Source organism: Macrotis lagotis, chromosome 1, assembly GCF_037893015.1.
Source record: "Macrotis lagotis isolate mMagLag1 chromosome 1, bilby.v1.9.chrom.fasta, whole genome shotgun sequence".
NCBI lineage: Eukaryota > Metazoa > Chordata > Mammalia > Peramelemorphia > Peramelidae > Macrotis > Macrotis lagotis.
The window spans coordinates 440880084-440902879 of NC_133658.1; the positions used below are offsets into that span (position 1 = coordinate 440880084).

The 22796-nt window shown below is 34.0% G+C and overlaps 1 protein-coding gene across 5 annotated transcripts in view; it reads right to left on the reverse strand.

Annotated features, from left to right (window-relative positions):
* The window catches only part of PACS2 (phosphofurin acidic cluster sorting protein 2), a 342997-nt gene that overhangs the window by 51636 nt on the left and 268565 nt on the right, over positions 1-22796 (reverse strand). For all 5 annotated transcript variants that reach the window (XM_074213318.1, XM_074213320.1, XM_074213321.1 and 2 more), the window contains 2 exons: positions 19531-19641; positions 14865-14973 (listed from right to left, as the gene is read on the reverse strand). In XM_074213318.1, coding sequence (XP_074069419.1) covers positions 14865-14973; positions 19531-19641 — 220 coding nt within the window. The remainder of the gene's footprint in view (positions 1-14864; positions 14974-19530; positions 19642-22796) is intronic.

The window sequence follows — 22796 nt, forward strand, 5'->3', positions numbered from 1 at the left end:
TCCAAACTCTGGCAGATTTGTTGTAGTCCTCACAACAGACTATATCAGATGTCCAAGGGTCAGATTCGCTAGGAATAAAAAGGCTTCACCATCAGTAGATTAGTCATTTGACTATGAATTCTTTGGTCATAACAACCCAAGAAACAAAGAAAAATAAAAATGAATTTCAGTCCTTCGTAGCCCCCTTTCACCTTTACAATGATAGAGATAGACTGGTAGAAAAGGGGACAGAATTTTTTCTCCAGTTGTACAGGATAAGATAGTATTTATGAATTTTCATCTGCATTGTTGGAGGAGGGAATACTCACAAAAATGAGAACACAGAATCTGTTGAAATTTTGTAATAATGACTTAAGAGAAAAATGGGATTGTTTGTGCTTACTAGATAGGGAACCTAGGATACAAATCTGTCAGTGTTTCTTGAATACCTTTAGGAAAGTATTAATTATCTTGGTCTGTTTTCTTATTTCTTATAGGTTTTTGAGATGGTATTTGTGGCATGAGAGAAAGAGCCAAGCATTAGACAAGTCATTATATTCTCTACCTTTTCTAAGATAACCACTTATTAATCTCTAATAGATATTCCACCCCTCCCCCATAAGTATCAAATGACGTTTTAAAACCTAGCAAGTATACAACACAATATTATCAATATGGATCATTATTTCTTCCTTTTTGAATTTTTTATAGGTTTCTTTGTTCTGTGAAGCTTTAATTTTGTATATCTGCAAAAAAAAAGAATGTACTACTTAAATGTCTCAGGGGAGGACTAACTGGTTTTGACAAGAATACACAGAAGTTGGTTTCTTTTTTTAATTGTTGCAAAATTATCTGCTTTATTCTCTGAAAACACAAAAACAAAACAATGTCCATGAAGTATTCAATTGGGTGCATACAAATTTCTAATTCAGACAGTGAAAACACTGACCTGATCATTTATCACTCCTAACATTGGTAATTCTTAGTACAAATGTCATAATCAGTTTTTCTTCTCAAAGAAGTAAGTATTATTTTATAATAAGGACCTTGTTTTTCTGTTCTCACTGTCTTCTGGAGAGAGGTCTTGGTTTAAATATTATGAAATTAATTTGTTAGTATGGTTGGGTAAAAATAGAGGGACAGAGAAATGAACATTTTCTAATAGGAGGAGGCTGACATCTCACATGTCAAGACTAAGAATTTGCATCAAAACAGCACATCTTATTAACATATGAGCTTCTCTTCCAGTTCATATATCTCACTGCTACCTACTAGTCAGGATTTGAGAATGATATGACTCAATACCTATGAAACCTTCCACTCATCACAATATGTCACCCAGTGTAAAACAGGAGAGACAGAGAAGGGAAATACATTTATTTATTTTTCTCCCTAGAGCCCATCCTCTCCTTATTGTATAATTTTTTTTGGTCAAATAAAAGAAAGAGTAAGAAAAAAACTTTCACATGATATACAGCATATTCACAAGCAGCACGTGCTTCAAGTCTCTTGTCATACCAAACAAAGAGATAGGAGAGGAAATAATACAACTGAAATTTCTTGATTTGAGAACCATTAGGAGAGAACAGCTTGTAAAAAGAGCTATAGTTTTAATCAGTACAAACCTCCAGGAGGGTCAGAAAAAAATACATGGATAGGTACATACCATGACTGGTCTTTTCCCCAGGGCAATAAAGGCTTGTTTATCAGAGCAAATGTAGGGATACCCAAGTTGAATTTCTACTTTATATTTTTTTAAATTATAAAAGAGAAATCACTTCCAGTAAGTAGCTCCTCTCAAAGAAAACACAGCCTTCAAAGAAAATCTGAGAGCTGAGAGGGTAAGAATGCTGGATGGAAAAAAAAAATTAGGCTAAATTTGTTATTCTTTCTTTCTTTTTTAATTTTTTTTATTTTTGCAAACAATGTGTTTAAGTGACTTGTCCAGGGTCACATGGCTAGGTAATTATTAAGTTTCTGAGATCAAACTGGAACTCAGCTACCAGTGTGATGTTACATCACACTTTCAAATATGTCAGCTACTGGGAGAACAGCATATTATGGCCAGAGTAAGAGCAAATCAAACTTTCAACTTTAAGACAATCCTCAAATTATTTAAGGAAAAAAAAACCCAAAGAAACAATAGGACAGAAAGGGACTTATCCATTATTGTGATTTAAGTGAAGAGTTTTTCTTAATCTCTGGGCAAGAAGAATCAATCCTGGTTGAAAATAAAATGTCAATTCTATTCTAGAAGACATATCAGCTCTGAGAACACAGAAAGTTCTCATAAGCTACCCTTAGAAAAATTTTTTGTTGAGAAAGATCATTTTTATAGTATAGAGTTTATAGTATGGCTATTCACTCTTATAGGTGATATTAGATACCATCATTTCCTTATCTTTTTATGGCTATAGATTAACAGTTATAGTCTACCTGGCATCTGAGTAATTCTCTGAAGTAGGCTGAAAAGATCTGATAGAAACTATAAAAGGTAGAGGATAATGCTCTTTAATTCATCATTCAGAGTACAAAAAGCATGAGAGAAACCATGGAAGAATAAATAGAGAAATAAAAACATAAAACATCTTTTAAATTTCTTCTATAACTAAGCCCCAGGGAAGTAAGTGAAGTTATTAAATTCATGCTTTAGGCCTTCAAGGAGTTCATCCTCCAGAATAGAATTCTCTAAATCTCTTTTTTTTTGCTACACTTTTGGTAATTTTTTTCCCCACACATTAAATTGGGCACCATCATTACACATGCATGCATGCAAGTATGTATGTATGTTTCCATGTATCAAAAAAGAGTCACATAATCTACCCTGTTTTTCTACACTTCTATCAAAACTTTCCAGCTCACCTAAGAGAAATACTTAGAAAACATTATAAATTAGCAGTAACAAAGCTTTATCTGTGGTTGGCCTTTGGAGTCTATAGCTGATCTCAAACTCTTCCTTTCTTTCTGGTAAAAATAAAGTACTAGACTTTTTTGTTTTCTGATTTTAAATGAGTTTGATGTAAAGGCAAGAGAATATCTTGCTGCAAAATTCTAGCAGCATTAAATCTGAATCCTGAGGTTCCAAAGATCTTCATTATCTGTATTACTAGAGGAATGCATTCAAAATTTTTACAAATTTTTCTTCATATAAACTTCTCTCTGTGGTTAAGGGAACAGAAAAAAAGTTGTATTGCTTTTCAAATTAAATAGAAACTCTGTGAAGGCACAACTAAACAAAAATATTATGTACGTAATCTTTCCTCATAATTTCTTATCTATAACAGCAGCATTCATAAAGCTATCTCTTGTACTTTTCCCAAACTAACTTACTATGATATTATACATACTTCCATTTTTATAATTTAAAGCCAGTGAAATCAAGCTTGAAATTTGTTGACAGCAAAGTGTCCATTACTCTAGAAAGGAGATAAAATATAGAGTTATTTTATGGCAAAAATACCGGGACAAAAAAATTGAATTTGGAATGCAAAATATAAATGAAGTATCCCAACCTGCAAAAACTGTTAAACAAGACTTAAAAGACCAGCCTGAGGAAAGCACAAAAAAAGAGGAGGGAGAGTGAACTTAGATTAATACCTTAAGGTAAAATCAAAATGAAAGTTCTTTTTCCTTTTCAGAAAGCCACCAAAAGAAAAAACAAAACAAAACACAAGTTATTACACTTACCAGAAAAAACAACTCATCAATTAAGAAATGAGATAGTCTGTTTCTTGGCTATCTTTAAAAAAGGCCCTTTGAATCAGAATCCTTAAGCAACAGAACTTCTAGGAGATATCACATCAAGCATGCTGGTTAAGCAGAATCACAATTCTGGTTAAAAGGGAATTTAACCTACCTTTCCCCTGAAATTAGAACTCTGTCATTAGGCCTTAAAACAACCCTTAAATAAGATTATCAATAATGTTTAATAAATTCTAAATTATCAAATGATATACAACATGAGTACAGTACTTTGCAAAACATAAAAGTGCTATAAATATTAGATGTTATTGCTTTCATATATATATATATATATATAGATAAATATTACTCATCCGACTAGAATGTTTTGTATCTTTGAGGGCAGGACTATAAAAAATAGGATGAATTATGTGTGAAAAAGGAAAATAATTAACTATATTGATTTTTATAATATACATTAAACTTTTTACATCTTTAACATTTTTAAAGATTGTACCATCTTCCATTCACTTTATCTGTTTTATACAATTTGGAATTGAATTCACAACATTTTAAGATACTTTTCAATTCTTCATCATGAAACTATTTTTAAAAACATTTTTAACATGCAACTTTTTTTTTAACACATTTAACATTTTAAACACATTAACTATTTTCTTCAAATCTAGTCTTGAGTATAGCCCACAGATTTTTAATAGTGCTTAAATTATATGAGTTCTCCAGTCATTAAAACAGATTTATCTACTCCTCTTGGATACATTTCTTAACTTTTCATGACTAGAGTTTATAAGACTGTTTTACAGTTTTCCATTTCCATCTTCATTTAGGAATTAGAATGATTCTAAAATTATTCTGCTTCTTAGTATATCAGAATAGTTATCAAAGTTTCTAATTCCATCAAAGAAAATAAAACTTCCATACTTACTGGAAATAAAAAAAAATCCTCACAACATTTTTTGGGGAGGATGATTTACAGTGTGATTAAGATACCCAGATCTTCAATTATGATGGTGCAGTTCTTCTCAGCAGTTCAGAGATCTAGAACAAACTTGGGAGGAGGCCTATTATGGCCAATGCCATCCACATCCAGAAGGGGAAAAATCCAACAAAAACTCCCACAGAATCTGAATGGATACCGTGTTTTCTCTCTCTCTCTCTCTCTGTCTCTCTCTTTAGGATTTTTGTAAGGCAATGGGGCTAAGTGGCTTGCCCAAGGTCACACAGCTAGGTGTGTCTGAGACCACATTTGAACTCAGGTACTCCTGACTCCAGGGCAGGTTATCTATCTACTGCACCACCTAGCCCCTCCCCATCCTGTTCTCTTTTTAAAAAACTTCTTTTATGTTTTTCCTTTGTATCCCATGGTTTTCTTTAATATGTGCGCATGTTGAACAGGGGTGTACATATACAACTTTTACCAGACAGTTTGCCATTGGGCAGTATGGGAGTGAGGGGAGGCTGAAAGGGAGGATGGTGGAAAAATGTATAACTTATGAATATACAGATGGATGAATGTTGAAAGGTTTTCATGATATGTAGTTGGAAAACTAAAAATAAAACATAAAAAACCCCCAAAAGATAGCCAGATCTTACATGAATTCCTGGGTTTCAAACATTTTCATGTCAAAACGTCTTTGAATGAACAGAGGAGTTTCATTAGCAAAAATTACTATTTTGCAATCTTCACTACTCCAGACTTTATTTATTGTCTTACTTGTGACAAGTGGTGTTTTCATAGCAATGATTAGCTGCTGTTTTCTTTTTTTAATGGTCTTTTCCATATTGTTTTAACTTTGAGAAGCTTATATACATACTATAGAGGAAGCAATAACAACTCCTTCAAATACTAATTCCCCTGAAGGCCTTTGCTTTGTTTTCTGAGGAGTAATTAAGCTGTTTCAAAGTAACAGAGTGTCATTCTTAGTGTCAATTTTCATTTTCAATGCACTCTTTGGGTTTGCATGACTTGAAAAAAGGTTAACTTTCCTACACTAATAGCTACTGAAGTATCTTGCAGAATTATAACTTTGGCACATATCTTTGGAGTAATACTTTTTTTTTTTTAACAAGGCAATGTGGTAAATGACTTGTCCAAGGTCAATTAAGTGTCTGAGGTCATATTTGAACTCAGGTCCTCCTGACTCCTGGGCTGGTGCTCTATCTACTGTGCAACCTAGCTACCCCATACTCCTTTAAAAAGATAAAGTTAAAAATATAACAAAAGTGGGCAACAAAATACAGATGCTGGTGAACATGGATGAAAAAGGTCAGTACTGTGACCACAGCATTTGTGATAGTCCTCATTTGTGCTAAGTTCCAGCAATTTCTTTCATCTTGGTGAAGACCATATAGAAGATGCCTCTCTAGAAGGAAACTATTGGTTTCTCCTTTGTGTAAACATAGACGTATACATACATACATACATACATACATACATACATATACACACACACACATATATCTATTTGTATCTATTGGTGATCATCTCTATGAGGAGGGAAGAAAAAAAGGAAAAAGAAATTTACATGATAACTTTATTACATATTTAAAGGGAATAGCACATCTACACAGTAGATTTGCAATTTGATGTATCTTTTTATTATTATATAAATAATATACATTTATTATATTATATATTCATTATTATATTAATGGAAATATTTGCTTCATTCTATAAATTAAGAATTGAAAAAAAATTGAAAAAACCGATTGATATTAATTAGTTAAAGAAGAACTGGGAAAAGATTAAAAATCACCAAAACTGTGAGTGGAAAAGGATCAGAATTGGTATTGCAATAAGTTAAGAACATTTGAAAATTCCCAAGGTCCTACAGGGAATCCTGGATATCAGGGGAATAAAACCAAGGTGTATATTAATATTTGTCATGACACTTCATGCACTAAACTAAAAAAAAGTAAATAGTTACAAAGTTAATGTAACTTATTCTACTGATACTTAATATCAATTTTACAATATTATATAACGAATAATTATTTATTTAAATAATAAAAATATTTAATTATAATACTGAAATAAAATGTCAGATTATGGCAGAGTGGAAAGAATTTTGAATTTTGGGGCAGCTGAGTAGCCTTGAAATTAAATCCTGGGTCCAAATCAGGCCTTGATTATTTTCTAAATGTATCACCTTGAAAATATAATTTAATCAGAGTCTTTATCTATAAAATTGGAATGACAACTCTATCTTTCTAGATTATAGTAAGAATCAAATGAAATATTGTATTGTTTTACTCAGGTTCATACACTGAGCAAATGTCTGTAAGTTTTATGTATTGATATAATGAGGCCTAAACAAATTTAAAAAAAAAAACCAGACTATTTCATAAATATAGATATGAAGAATTCATGCAAAAATTCATATGAACTAATACATAGGGAAAGTAATAAGTACTATTGTAAAAGCAAAGAACAAAAAAACCCTGAATGTTCTTTAATTATAGTAACCATGCTTCTTCTGGGAGAAAGAAGTATTGGGAATATGTAAATTTTTTTTCTTACTTTCAGAAGTGAGCAACTATATATGGGGGATATTTTATTTGTTATTAGACAAAGTTGATGTATTGATTGGTTTAATGAGCTGCTATTTTTTCCTTTTTTATTATTTTTCTTAGCAAGGGATATTTCACTAGGTAGGGAAGGATACAGACATGCATTCAGAAAGGAAGATAATATAAAAACAAAATATATTAATAAATAAATATTGAAATTGCTAAAACCAGAATACAATAACTAAGCTTTTTATTATAACTATGGCTATAATCTCAGGTAGCTAGTCCTTGTTAAGTATCTTTCTTTTTATGGGACTGCAGAATAGACATGGCCACATTTGACCTGATTCCTAAACTATCATAACTGTCAATGGTGATTGTAAACTGATAAATCTTTCATCTCCCCAAACAGAAAGAAATACATGGAGGAATTCTTTCTCATTGTTTTATTTTGTTCCAGAAAGAAATAAATGAACAAAAATAAAACAATGAGCAAGGAAAGAATTCATTACATGGAAAAAAATTGTCACAGAAAACCTTGCAATTCATTAAATTGTTGCTTCCTTTTTTGAATCCATGTATAAGAGATTAAAATGATTACTTTGCTCTAGCATAATTTAAAGTCAAGTACTGTGAAGAAGGAATTATTTTGCCCAATATAATCTGACAATCTTATCTGGCATTATAAACTGTAAAAATCTGTCTTAATTTTTAGAGTTTCCTTTTCTGATAAGTACCTTAAGAATTTTTTATTTTTAGTATCTCACCCATTATTGTCACATGAATCTAAGGTAATGTTCTTGCAAATTTACTGGTACTACTGTACTTCCCCATGTATAAGACACACCTTGAATTTGGGGCTGGAAATTTGAAAAAAAATGTATTACATAATGTTACTGAACTCAAATTTTATTCATCATAAAATTCATACAACTCTTCATCACTATCAGAACTCCCATCCATGAGTTCATTGTTATCTGTTTGATGACAAATCCCTGTCTTAGGAGAGGTTCTGGTCTGGGGTTGATCACAAGCTCTCCCTGGGCAAGTCTGGTGCACTGGACACATGCTCAGTTCATTCCTTTTCATGAACCTGAAGTACCCATTTTGTTCTTTGAAATCAGTTACTTCTTTTACATTACAATTCTTCTGACCTCCTGCTGAACCATCTTTGTGGACACAGGAATTCCATTGGTCTTTTGCTCTTCAATCCATCTCTTCACTTCCCTCTCTAACTCAGGCCATTTGGCTGCAGTGCCTCTCTTGGTCCTCTTCTGCCTGGGCATTTTCAGTTGGGTTTCTTCCCACAGCCACTCTTGGGATTGTTTTCACAGTTGGAGGAGGACCACACTGACCTTCAGCAGCACGGCATTTTTTTGCAAACCTGGATCACTTTGAACCTAAATTCAGCACTATATGCAAATCTTTTCTGGGTCATTTCTGAGCAGAACATGGCAAAAATGTAACCTAATATACTGGTAACAACAAGCTCAAAAAAAGTGGGAAATGAAGTAAAAAAAATCTACAACCACTGTATAAGATGCTCCCATCTTTAGACCCCAAATTTTTTTGAAAAAGAGTCTGTCGTATATATGGGGAAATATGGTAACTGCAAGTTGGATGCTATATTGATAACTTCCCTTTGAGTTGATTAATTTGTTGCTCCTCACTACCTCCAGAGAATAAGAACTGATTTGTCCAGGCTTTTCAAATGAAAAGAAATTTCCTCCCACCTTATCAGCTGAGCTGTATTTTGATTTTGCTCCTATTGCTGGATGTGTCAATCCAGATTGATAACCTGCTTTCTAAAGCACAGTCAGAATCATCTTTTAGTAAATTTTTTCATTCTGCTGTCAGTGTCTCAGAAACTCTGGGTCTTAACCTGCTCTGACCAATCCCTGTTTCTGGACAGAGGTAGTTCCAAGCACAATCTTGTGACCTTGATCTTGTAATCCCTCAACACTTTCAACACAAGTCTCCTGCTGTTTCCAAAGACTATTACCTAAAAGAATCCCCTTCTCTTTTTCCCCTGGGTATCCCTGTCTGAATAAGGCAGCATGTTATCCCAAATTGTAATTCTTTTACCCTGAAAAAATGCTTCACTCTATTTACTGATCACCTAGTTGGGCTGAAATGTTTTCATATTTTTACATTGCCCTTTGTCTCTGGTTGAGAACTAAGAAGGAAGTCAGGTCTTGAATATAGTATAACTGATGCAGGGAGTTATGGACTTAGGAAACTTGTAATTGGAAACAGATTTTTGTAATTCTTTATACTGTTAAATTTTGTCCAGTTAGAATAAATGTTATCTGCTCCTGTGATCTAAATTATCTCTTACTGTTTCACTGTTAAATGTAAATTTGAAAGGTCTTATTTCCAGCCCCCAGCTTCCAAACTTTTACCGGATTTCAGTCAGGAAGGGATTTCCCCTTTTCCTAGTCTCTTAACCCTTCTTTACCCAGAGTGGGCAAGACTATGGACTCCCCTTGTGGCACAAAGACTACCTTGAGTCTCAGCTCAGTCATTTCTCCTGCCTGTCTCTGTCTCTCCCTCCCTCCCTCTGTCTGTCTCTCTCTCTCTCCCCCTCTTCTCTCTCTCTCCTTTCCTTTAGTTTTTTAACCTAGCCTAATCACTGAATGGCTATTGTTCCAGTCAAACAGTCTTCCACTCTATCCAGGGGCAACTCCAGTAGCCCTGATTTTGCATAGCCCTCTCTCACTTAAATCCCATTCACTTGGTTCTTCTAGAACAAAGGATAACAAATTTTCCCCCTTTCATCTTTCCATATCCCATCAGTTAAGTTCTTTCATTTCTACCTTCTTAACATTTACATATACTTCCTTCTCTCCTCTGATATTTCCACTACCCTGGTACAGTACCTTATCATCTCATGTTTGGACTATTTTAAGTCCTTAGGTTGGTATCCTGTCTGAAGTCTCTCCCCATCCCAGACCATCCTTCACTCAGCTATCATCTTCCCAAAGTGGAGGCCTAAACATATCACTTCCCCTATACAATGAATTTCAGAGGCTCCCTGTAAAACTTCCATGATCAAATATAACATTGTCTTTGAACTCCAAAATTCTTCCTAACCTAGCCCTGCCTACCTTTGAAGTCTTTTTTTATATTACTTTTCAACATACTCTGCAATCCAATGCCACTGACCTTGCTATTCCTCACATAAGACATTTTATCTCTCTCTCTCTCTCTCTCTCTCTCTCTCTCTCTCTCTCTCTCTCTCTCTCTCCCTCCCTCCCTCCCTCCCTCCCTCCCTCTCCCTCTCTAGCTTTTGCAAGGCAATGGGGTTAAGTGGCTTGCCCAAGGCCACACGGCTAGGTAATTGTTCAGTGTCTGAGGTCGGATTTGAACCCAGGTACTCCTGACTCTTGACTGAGCATTTTCACTGACTGACTATGATAACTAGAATTCTCCTGCCTGGATCCAGAATTCCTTAAAGTTCAAGGTAAAATCTGACCTTCTATTTGCTAGTCCATCTTAATAAGTAGCTTCCTGGAGGCGACTCTTATTTTATCCTGTTTATAGTTTGCTCATACATTATTGTTTGCAAGTTGCTTCCCTCATTAGATCTTATAAGCTCCTTGACAACAGGAACTGTCTTTTGTCTTCTTGATAACCATGCTCTCAGCACAGTGCCTGGAAAATGATAGGGTCATTAATAAATGCTGGTTGGCTGAAAGACTAACTAATATGCTAAAGAAATGATTATGTAATGGCATCTTAAAATCATGGGCTCCCTAAGAATTTAAATTTAGGAGGACCTTCATAGTTTTTGAAGGATTGAAAATGTTATCAAGATGCAATATTGAATAATACAAGAATCTAGATAATTATAATTATTGCTGAACTATTGAGATACATTAAGATGATGTGAGAATCATAAAAAACACCATCTGCAAGTCACTCTTCCACTGGTTACAAAAGAATTTCTTTTTATATCTACTAATAAATACCAATGATAATACAAATTTGCCTCTCTAGCTCCCCCTAAAAAAGTCATCTCATATAATAAAGAATTTTTAAAATAGAGACTATGAGAAAGAATAAATAATCCAGGAAAACTGATCAATACAATGAAAAGAGGTCTGTTGACCCTCCTCTTCTGCAAAGGGAAGGGGAAGTGTCTTCTCATAACTTCTTATAAGTCTAGTTTTTTCTTTTTAATTACACAACAGTCATTTTGGATATTTTTTTGTATTTACCTTGTACTCATTGTGCATACGGTTTTACTGGCTCTGTTTATTTTACTCCATATCAATTCATATCTTTCCAAGTTTCTCTAAATTTGGCATTGATGGACCACAACATTAACTGATGAATATAGATTTTGTTTCTAGCTCTTTTCACTACCCAGAAAAGGAATGCTATAAATATTTTGATGTAAATCTCACCCTGCCATTTTTTAAAAATTTTAAATCAATAACCTCCTTGAGGAATGTCTGTAGTAGTGGAATCTCTGGGTCAAAGGATATGAACATTTTAGCCACTTCATTTGCATAACTCCAAACTGCTTTCCAAAATATTTGTACTAAATCACAGCTTCATCAACTCATTAGTGTACCTGTTTTTCTACAATCCTTCTACTATCAACTATCCTTCTCTTTTGACTTCCCTAGGAACAGAGGAGATGTAGTAGGTGTGTGGAAAGCACATTGACATACTAACTTCCCTTATCATATTATAACTTTTGGTGATCTTTAAAGGAGACAAGTGATATCTGACAAATGGCAGTAGATTGTTGGGAGCTGAATAAAGTCATGATTGTTGTAGCTGTTCCTGACCTAGTCAACATGGTAGACCAAGAAGCACAGGGTCTGGGTAATACAAATTTTTGATTTCACTAATACCTTTTTCAGGCTTCTACTTGAGACTAACCAAAAAGTTTGCTTTTATTTGAGAAAGAGTTCAGTGCCCTTCTACAGGGTTATATGAATTATTTTTTATACTGTCACAGTTTTGTGATGGGAAAGGAAAGAGATCCCATTTTTCCTGAGGGTACTGATGTGTGCTGCTATATTGACAATGGTAATGCTGATTAAGTTGGATAATATCAGAGTGAGAAAGATCTCAGATCAGATGAGGGGTATGTGACTGAGAAAATTAGAGTCTTAGTACACTTAAGTTTTTAGAAATACACTGGAGGAAGGGTCAAAGGATGTGAACAAACAGTTCTCAAAAAAAGAACTGCAAACTGTTAAGAACCATTTAAAAGAAGACTTCAAATCATTACTAAAAACCTACAACTAAGAACAACTTAGACCTCAGAAATTGGCAAAGATGACAAAAAATGAAAATACATGTCAGAGGAAGTTAGGCATAATAGTGCAAGATTAGACTGCACTAGTGTGCATTCATAATTCCAATCATCTAGAAACATTGAATTATCCAAATAAAAGAGTTAAAATGTCCCTACTATTTGCCCCTTGAAATTCCACTGCTAAGCAAAATTACATAATGTCACTGATATAATAAAAGGCCCAAAGTACACCAGAATAGATTTACAGTAGCACTTTTTGTGGCAGCAAGGAATTGGAAACAAAATAGATGGCCTTCAATTTGGGAATACCTAAATGAGTTGTGTACATGAATTTAATAGGATATTATTAATCTGTAAGAAATGACAAATGTTACGAATACAGAGAAGTGTGGAAAAAAACTATGGAAACTGCTACAGAGTGAAGGAAGCATAGCCAAGAAAATGATATACACAATGACCACAAAAATGTGTATACTGGCTTCCCCAAAAGGAGCTTGATTTGCCAACAGAAATTCATAAATAAACAAAGCATCTTTTCCTTTCCTGTAAAGCTCCTAATTTCCCTTTGAAATATGTGTACAATAGAGTGAAAATGGCTTGGGTTAAACAATAATTCTGATATGGTTTCATCAAAGTGAATCTATTAAGAACAGGAATTTTCTTTTGCCTTTGTGTTTCCTGATCTAAGCACAGTGCCTGAAAGATAGAAGGTTAAAACATGCTTTCTGATTGACATTTTGCGACACAAAGCTAGACGTATTTTTTGTCATTTTTAGACATTTTTTCACAAGACTAACTAAAAACATCTGATTTTGACTAGATAAAATTGAATTGAGTTGGTATTTCCACATTTGTTTAGTTCTGTGTCAACTGACAGGCTGGACTTCTATCATACAAATTGGTGTTATGTTTTTAGTTGTTATTTTTATGAAAAGGCGCCACTTTAAGGAAGATTCGTGTTCTTTTATTTTAATTCTATGACAACACAGAAAACTCAAGATACTGTATAAAGAACAATACAGTGAAAGAGTTCTAGTTCTTAAACAGTACATTTCAATAATGATTAGAGATTCTCAAGCAGGGGACAGCTAGTTGGTGTGGTTGGACAGAGCACCGGCCCTGGATTCAGGAAGACCTGAGTTCAAATTTGACTTCAGACACTTAATCATTACCCAGCTGACCTTGGGCAAGTGACTTAACCCTCATTGCCTTGCAAAAACCAAAAGAAAAAAAAGGTGGAGATTCTCAAGCAGTTATTAGAATGGGTATGGTCAAGTATTTCAGGTATCAGTAAAGTTCATAATGAAAAAGAATCACACCAAAATGCAAAAGAAAAATGCAGGCAAAAACGAAAAATACCAGCAATAACTGAAAATGTATTGTTGTGAAACAACTTAATTAATCCTCAGAAAATAAAGCAAAGCATCTATTTATTTTTTTATAATAGAATTCTTTCAAGTTAGAAAAATACAAAAAAAATTTAAAAATATTTAAAAACATTTGTTTAATCACTGCTATGAAGCAAAATAATATAAAGACTGGTATAATGAAAATTGGAAAAAAATTTTTTTCTGATAAAATTCATGCACAAGAAATTCAACTATGACTATAAGATCTGGGTATCTTTATCAAGCAGTATATTTACCTCAAAAATATTTTGGGGAGTTTTTTTTAAATAGGTCTAGAAATATTGTTTTTTTTGAAAAAAGTTAGAAGCTTTGGTAGATATCCTTATATACTGAGAAGCAGAATAATTCCAGAATTACAGAAATTCCCAGATGGAATATTATAACACAATCCTGAACTATGTTACACAGCAAAAGAATTTAAGTTAATAATAAGAATCAAGAGGAGATAAATAAGCTTCAATGACTTGAGACTCTAATGATTTAAATCCAATTGAAAAATGATGAGCTATATAATAAAAACTAGATTTGGAAAATGGATAGTTTGTTAAAATTACATTTACTATACAATTAATGAATGTAAGTTTGGTTTCATGAACAAAAAAATTAAAGAATGTAACAAAATATTGTAAATTCAATGTTATATGTAAAACAGGTAATTACAGTAAATTGAGGATATTACAAATTGCAACATTTTGAAAGATGTAAAAAATTGTAAAGTTTTCTATATAAGTCAATACATTTTACTTATTATGGTCTGTCCCCTTAGTAATTTAAACAACTCTTTATGTATGTATTTCTGTGCTGGTATTGTAGGTGAGTTCTGATTTGGGGCACATTTTATTGAAAGTGATCTACAAAGGACAAAAGTCAGCCCAATGAAAGTTTACCATTTTAGATCAGTCCAGTTTTTGTATTTTATTTACATATGTTTCACTTCATTTTTTCACCCCAATACTATTTTTAGAATAAGAATTAATAATAGATTTTACCTCTTTTGTTTATATGTCAACATTGCTTCTGCGATTGGTAACTGATGGGAACAATTAGCCCCTGCAATATACTGTGTAATTCTTGATACAATATCTGGGGTTTCCTGAACTGAAAGAGAATGAAAAGGACAGACAATCAGGATTACTCCTGGGTAAGGTTTGCAAAATTTACATGCTATTAATTTTCAATTCAATAAACATATTTTAAGTACCTACCATATACTAGATATTATATGAGGATTCAAGAAGAGGTAAAAGATACTCCCTCAAGGGAGATAACATACACACACACACACACACACACACACACACACACACACACACACACAGAGACATATGTGTGCATGTGCACAGACTACATACCCTAAACCCTATACAGGAGAAATAGGAAATAATTACCAGAGGGAAGGTCCTGGAATTAATAAGGGTTGGGGAAGGCTTCCTGCCGGAGGTGGGACTTTAGTTGAGACTTAAAGGAAACGAGGTCAGTAGTTGGGAGTGGAAGAGGGAGAGCATTCTAAATAAGACAGAAAAATGCCCAGAGCTGAGAGATGAAATGTCTTTTTGTGAAATAGTAAGCAAACCAATGTCATTTGATATCTGGATTTAAGAGTATGATCAATAGAATTAGAATGAAAATAAGATAGCCAGTGGAAATGTTGAATAATACCTTACTGAGGGCAAGGATTAGAGATATTTTCATAAGTATAATTTCAAAAAGTGTCTAAAGATTTCCCTTACATGCAAATCAAATTAGTGTTTACTTTTCAACTAATCAATCAGCAAATATTTTTCGAGACTTCTCCATCATGCCTCAGGAAACTTCTTCTGGATATTATTTCGGTCTCTGACATGGAGAGTTCACTAGTACTCTCTGACCTTGAACTCCCCCACCCCGATTGGAGGGTGCAGAGTTCCTTTCAGAACTTCCACTGAAGGAGGGCACTGAGGTCAACTTTGTCTCCATTTTACCAGTTGCACTCATCTGAACGTCTTTCTAATTCCCTGGTGACAGATACCAGCATTTCTTCAACCTAAATATTCCAACCTCATTCCCTTGCCTCCACTTCAGATCTTCCTTTCAGCTTCCTTTGTGTATGGTCTTTTTTCATTAGAATGCAAGCTCCTCAGAGGGCTTGCTTTTCTTTCCATCCCTAGCACTATGCATAATGCTGGGAATGTAGTAGTTGCTTAACAAATATTTATTGTCATCAGTCTCTGATACTGTACTAGGTGCAAGGAATACAAAGACAAAAACAATCAAAAAATTTCTGTTCTCCCTCTCCTGGGGGGAGAGAACATGTACATATAGATAACAGACATAGACATACACACACACACACACACACACATATACACATACATATAAAATTATATACTGAAACAAAATTCATCTGGAGCAACAAAAGATCAAGAATATCGAGGGAACTGATAAAAAAACAAAGATCTATAACTTATACTTATAAAGTGGCAGTCATTGATAGTGGTATTGGTTAAGAAACAGAGTAATGGATCAGTGGATTAGGATAGGTTCAAAAGAAACTTCAGTAAATGACTACAGAAATCTACTGTTTGACAAACCCAAAGACATTAGCTTCTGGGATAAGAATTCACAATTGTTCAAAAATTGTTGGGGAAACTGGAAAATAGTATGGCAAAAGCTAGGCATAGACCCACATCTCACACCCTATACCAAAATAAGGTCAAAATTGGTATAGGCTTTAGACATAAAGTACAACGCTATAGATCAATTAACAGACCAAGAAATACTCTATTTGTCAGATCTATGGAAAGGGGAGAAATTCATAAACAAGTAAGAAATAGAGTATATCAAAAATTGCAAAATGGATGATTTTGACTACATTAAATTACAAAGGTTTTGCACTAATAAAACCAATAATGCTAAAATTAGAAGGAAAACAGAAAGCTAGGAAACAATTTTCACAGCTAGATCTTCTGATAAAGGTCTCATTTCTAAATTATATAGAGAATTTAATCGAATTTTTAAGATTACAAGTCATTCCCCAATTGATAAATGGTCAAAGGATATAAACAGATAAGTTTTCAAATGAAGAAATTAAAGCTAAATATATTCATTTGAAAAAATGCTCCAAATCATTACTGATTAAAGAAATGCAAACTAAAACAGCTACAAGATTCCATTTCACACTTAATAGATTGGCTAAGATGAAAAAAAGAAGGAAAACACTCAATATTGGAGAGCTTGTGGGGGGACTGGGATATTAATGCATTATTGGTAGAGTTGTGAACTAATTCAACCATCCTGGATAGAGATATGGAACTATGCCCAAACAGCAATAAAACCGATTATACTGTTGACACAACAATACCAATCCCAAGTCTATATTCAGAAGAAATCATAAAAAAATGGGAAAAGTTCCACCTGTTCCAAAATATTCATAGTGGCTCTTTTTGAAGTGGCTTAGAATTGGAAACTGAGGGGATGCCCATCAATTGAGGAATGGCTGAACAAGTTATGATACATGAATATTATAGAATACTATTTTTCTATGAGAAACCATGAATAATTGGACTCTAGGGAAGCTTGGAATGAATTACAGAAACTGACGCTGAGCAAAGGGAGCAGAACTAAGAGGCAAATGTACACATTATCAACAACATATGTTAGTTGATCAATCCTAATAGATTCATCTCCTTTCAGCAGTATAGAGAGCTAGGACAACCTTAAGAGACCTGCCATGGACAATGCTATCCACATACAGAGGAAGAAAAACAAAACATAACAAAGTAAAAAAACCCTAAAGAATATGAATGAACACTACATTCACTTTTTAAAAATTTCTCTTATGTTTTTCTTTCCTATCTCATGGTTTTCTTTCTTTTCCCTTAATCCTAATTCCTCATATAGAAAATGACTAATCTGTAAACATGTTAAACACAAATGTTCATGTACAATATTTACTAGACTGCTTTCTGCTGAGGGGAGGGGAGTGGGAAGGGAGGGTGGAAAGAAATTATGCAACTTAAAAAAACGTATATGCATTAAGAAGAACGTTAAAAACTTTCATAACATGTAATTAGAAAATAAAATATCAACTGGAAAAAGTATGTACTGAATAAAAATAAATACAAAGTAGTTGGGAAGGAAGGGTCAAAGTAGTAGAGGGAGAATCTAAGAAATATTTTAGAAGAAAGTAGTACTTGAGCAGAGTAATGATTCTATATAGATAAGGAGATGAAAATGCATTTCTTACTAGGGGATAATCAGTGCAAAGAAAAGGAAGTGGAAGATGGATACTGTGTGTAAAGAGCAGAAAGAGGCTAGTGGAGGAGGGCAGACAGAGGAGAAGTAGGATATATGACATATATAGGATATATGTAGGGGCCAAGTTATGAAGGAAATTTAAAAGCCAATCAGAAATTAAATTTGATCCTAGAAGCAATATGGAACAGTTAGAATATAATGAGTAGGTGAATCATTATATCTGCACTTAAAATCACAGCTATGTTTAAGAGTATTTTTAAGTAGAGAAAGATTTGAGGCAGGAATGACAAGAGTCTATTAAGGGGCAACTATGTGATGCAGTGGATAGAGAATCAGGAGGACTTGAGCTCAAATCTGGCCTCAGAAACTTGGACAAGTCACTTAAACCCCATTGTCTTGCAAAAAACAAAAACAAAAAAAGCCTATTATAATGACATTTTTTAAAGTAAAAATGGCTTAAGCTGAGATGATGGCTGGTTAGTAGAGAGAAGGAAAATAACAAAATAGGGCAACTAGTTAGATATTAGGGTGAGGGAGAATGAGAAGTCAAGGTATCAATCAGAGTACAAACACAAAAGAATGAAATAATGATATTTTAGATGGAAAAAGAGAAGTGGGGTTAATTAGGGTATATTTGGGGGGAAAGATGAGTTTTTTGTTGTATAAGTTGAATTTGAGATGTCTTCAGGATATCCTGTTTGAAATGTCTAGTTGATGATATGTAACTACATTCATGAGAAAGAATAGAGCTAGAAATATAGATCTGGTTATCAACTGCAAAGAGAGGAAAACAAGACACCTGAGAGTTAATGAGTTCATCAATAGGGAAACCAATAGAGTGAGGGAGGAAAAGAAGGCCTATGACAGATCCTTAAGGTACATCCATGGTTAGGGGGTGTGATAAGGATAATGAACCAGCAATGGAAGAGAAAGAATAGTTAGGAGTAGGAAGAAAAAACAGGAGAATAAAAATGTCACGAATATCAAGAAAGAAAGGAAATGATAAGTATAGAGAAGGAAAAAGGATTTTAAAAGGGTCAAATGAAGCAAAGAGATCACAAAGACTCAGGGTGGAGATAACAGTATCAGATTTGGTAATTAAGCTTACTTTGGAGGAAGAAGTTTCAATTAAAAAAGCTTTAAAGCAATACTAAGTTAGGACTTGTGGGGAGGTGTTATCAAAGGTAGAATTTTGTGATACTATTCTAAGGATCTACTAGAAGGCATAAGAAAAGGTGTGACACGGAAGAGAAATATAAGGGGAGAAAATGAAAATCTAGAGAGAGATCTGAGTACTTTATTTATACAGGGGTTGACAAAAGTATTGTCTTTAATATTTTCCATTGCTTTGCATTTTTACCAGTGTATAACATTCATATCATTTGCTGCATCAGATATGATTTAGAAATAACTTCTTACCAGCAGTATGTGTTTCAAGTTTACTGAACAAATCCCTCCAGGTCAAATCCTGGAAGAAGTTGTTATACCGGTGATCAACCGAACCAAGATATTTAGCCACTGGATGAGAACCTAGAGCAAAGAAAATGAACTAAGAGTCACTTAATGAATATGAAATACAAATTTCATATGCATAATGGCAATTGTAAAGATATAGAGACTAAATGGCATTTTTCTAGCACACCTAACACTGTGACTGTTCAGATTAGTTTATGAAACTGATGGTCATTTTGTTTGTCACCAATAAGTCTTCTGGAAGAAGCTCTTTCCTATATAACTTATAATTTTCAATGCCAGCAAAACTGATAGGCACTGATATGTTACTTCATTTAGTAGATCATTAGAGTTTATATTTGCTTTTGGATTTTCAAGAGAAAATCTGAAAAAAGCCAGATTGTTTTTGAAATAAGTGTCACTTGACATTTAAATGAATTAAGTATATCACATATAAAGGTGTTAATACTATTCTTAGTTAACACAGATATAGAAGAGTGGTTCTAGGGGGAAAAAAGTGAAAAATCAAAGCTGCTAATCTAAGCTTAGTAACAGACATTTATTACTTTCCTATGAGCTGTATTTGTGTTTTCTATGTGTCAGACAGGATTAAGTTGTAGGGATAAAAGGGAAGAGTGAAAATCAATCCTTGCTTTCCAGAAACTTATTATTTAATGGTAGAGACACTATGTATATAACAGAAACATATAGGTATATAATATATAAGGGAACATGAGGATTGCTTTAGAAAATATAAGTACATATAAGTAATATATGTCCTTCATTTCTGAAGAAGACCACAACATCAGGGAAGTGATGTCGTGACAAGCACATGAACTGGATTTGAGTCAGGGGTGCTGTGCTAAGTAAACAACCTCACTTTCTCCTCCAGAACCCTCTGGGTCTAGTGGCCAGATATGAGTCAGGATGACTGGAGATGGCCCTGAATGCGAGGCAATCAGGGTTAAGGCACTTGCCCAAAGTCACACAGCTAGTAAGAATCAAGTGTCTGAGGCTGAATTTGAACTTCCTTTCCTCCTGACTCCAAGGCCAGTGCTCTATTCACTGCACCACCTGACTGCCCTTACACTTAAGTATAAAATACATGAAGTTGCATTAGAGGGGAAGGAACTAGCAGACAGAGCAACAAGAAAAGGCCTCTTATAGAAGATGGAATTTGAATATTAAAGCAAATGGAGTATTCTAGGATGCAGGTTCAAACTATGGCCACTACTGTGACCTGCAAAACCCAAGTCTTGCTGAAATTAAATTAAAATGTAATTGGGAAATGTTTAACAAAAGCATAAAATAGAACATAACATAGATGATATTAATTAGTTGTTTTTTAAGTCAAAATATGGGCTGCAGGATCTATTTCTATTTGAGTTTGATACCACTATTCTAAGAGGGAAAGTATTTCAGGCATGAGTGATAGCCAATCAAAAGGCATGGACATAGGAGATAGAACATTATGTTTCAGGAACAATAAGTATATCAATATGGTTGGAAAGTACAGTGTATAGAGGAGAGAATAAGGTATAAGAATATTAAAATAAGAAGAAGGAGCCAAGTTTGCAAAGGATAGAAATGTAAGAGAAATTACTAACAGAAAAAGTATTTTAATTTGATCCTAAAGATAACAAGTTACTGGAATTTAATAGGACATACAGTCATATGGTCAGTCCTATGCTTTTGGAAAATTACTATATCAGCTGAAATACAAAGAGACTACACAAGGAGTTAAGGAGAGAAGGTGGTCAACAGTGGCATATGTTGCAAAGAGTTTGAGGAAAAAGGAGAAAAGGCCTAGCAATAAAAATATCACTAATAACTTTGAGGATAGTAATTTCAATCGAATAATGAGTAGAAGACAGATTTCACAAGGTTTACTAGAGAGTGGAGGCATTGAGTGTAGAGGTCTTTTTCAAGTTTAAAACTGGTGGAGATGGCAGAATGTAGTAAGGTTTTTTTTTCTTTTTAAAAAATGAAGCAGACCTGGGCATGATCATAGCCAGCAGGGAAAGAGCCAGTATACATATAGATCGAAGGTAAAACTATTATTCTGATAAACACTTAATTCATTTAAATGACAATTCATTTAATTCATTTAAATGTCAGGATGACTGGCGATGGCCTGGGAAGCAATACATGACCATGGCATCTTTGATGACTGTCCAAATTCCACAGTGCCTGCTTCTGCTGGCTTCACAGCTGTTGGAACAAATTGTTTTCATCTACGTATTCTACTTGAGGAAGTCTGCTTAGAGGAGACATCCCCATAACAGTTTTGAGGTCTGTCAGTAACTTTCAACCTGGTTAAGACCACTTGGGATATGGCTGCTGCATATGCTAACAGTATAAGATAGTGAAAGCTGAGTGAAAGGTAGATATCAAAGGTAGATAAGCAACCTTGAAAAGGGTTTGGCAAGCCCTCACACAGAGGTATCAGTCCTCCCTGAATACCCTACATATTTCTGTGGCAAGGAGAAAAGCCACTTTCTCTTCAGAGAGAAGACAAGGATGGAATCAGAGATGTAAGATAAGGAGAGGTGAAGAAGCTTAAGGTGAATAAAGTAAATTTTTGTTTTGGTAAAATATAAGGCAAGGTCCACTGTAAACAGATTTAGGAGGAGGAGGTAAAGAAAGGCTTAAAGAAACAAGAGAATATTTGAAACAGTTGCTGCAGTGAATGAATCAAAGAAATGGGAAGAGTAGTAGGATTACTTTGTCACAGAAAGGACTCGGTTCAAATTAGAGAGTATATCTGTAAGGGACCCTGTCAGCTAACTTTCATGATTTCTTTTAGTTCTGTTCAGTAGTACATGATAAGGAACAAAGGAAGCTGATAGTGAGAAAAATCCATAGTTGTGGGTTAGCAATGTATAATTAGTGATGGCTAAGAGGACAAAGGATTTAGTAGCAGAGGATAGTAAAGAAGTGAACTGGTTCACCAAGAAATCAACAATGGGAAGAGAAGGTAGCCTGAACAGTGCTTAATGACCTAGGAAACTACTGAGGAATGAAGAGAGTAAAAGTGATGGTAAAAGATAAAGAATAAGCTTAGGAGGAGTAACTCACAGGGAGAATGGAAAGATAAAAGGAATTTTGATATTCTTGAACATGGAAGAGGAATACTTTATGGAATGGTCAGGGGTATGATCAGTAGGGAAAAAGTTTTTTTTTTTCTTGTGAACAATTTTTAAAAATCTTAGTCTTAGGAAAAGAAATTTATA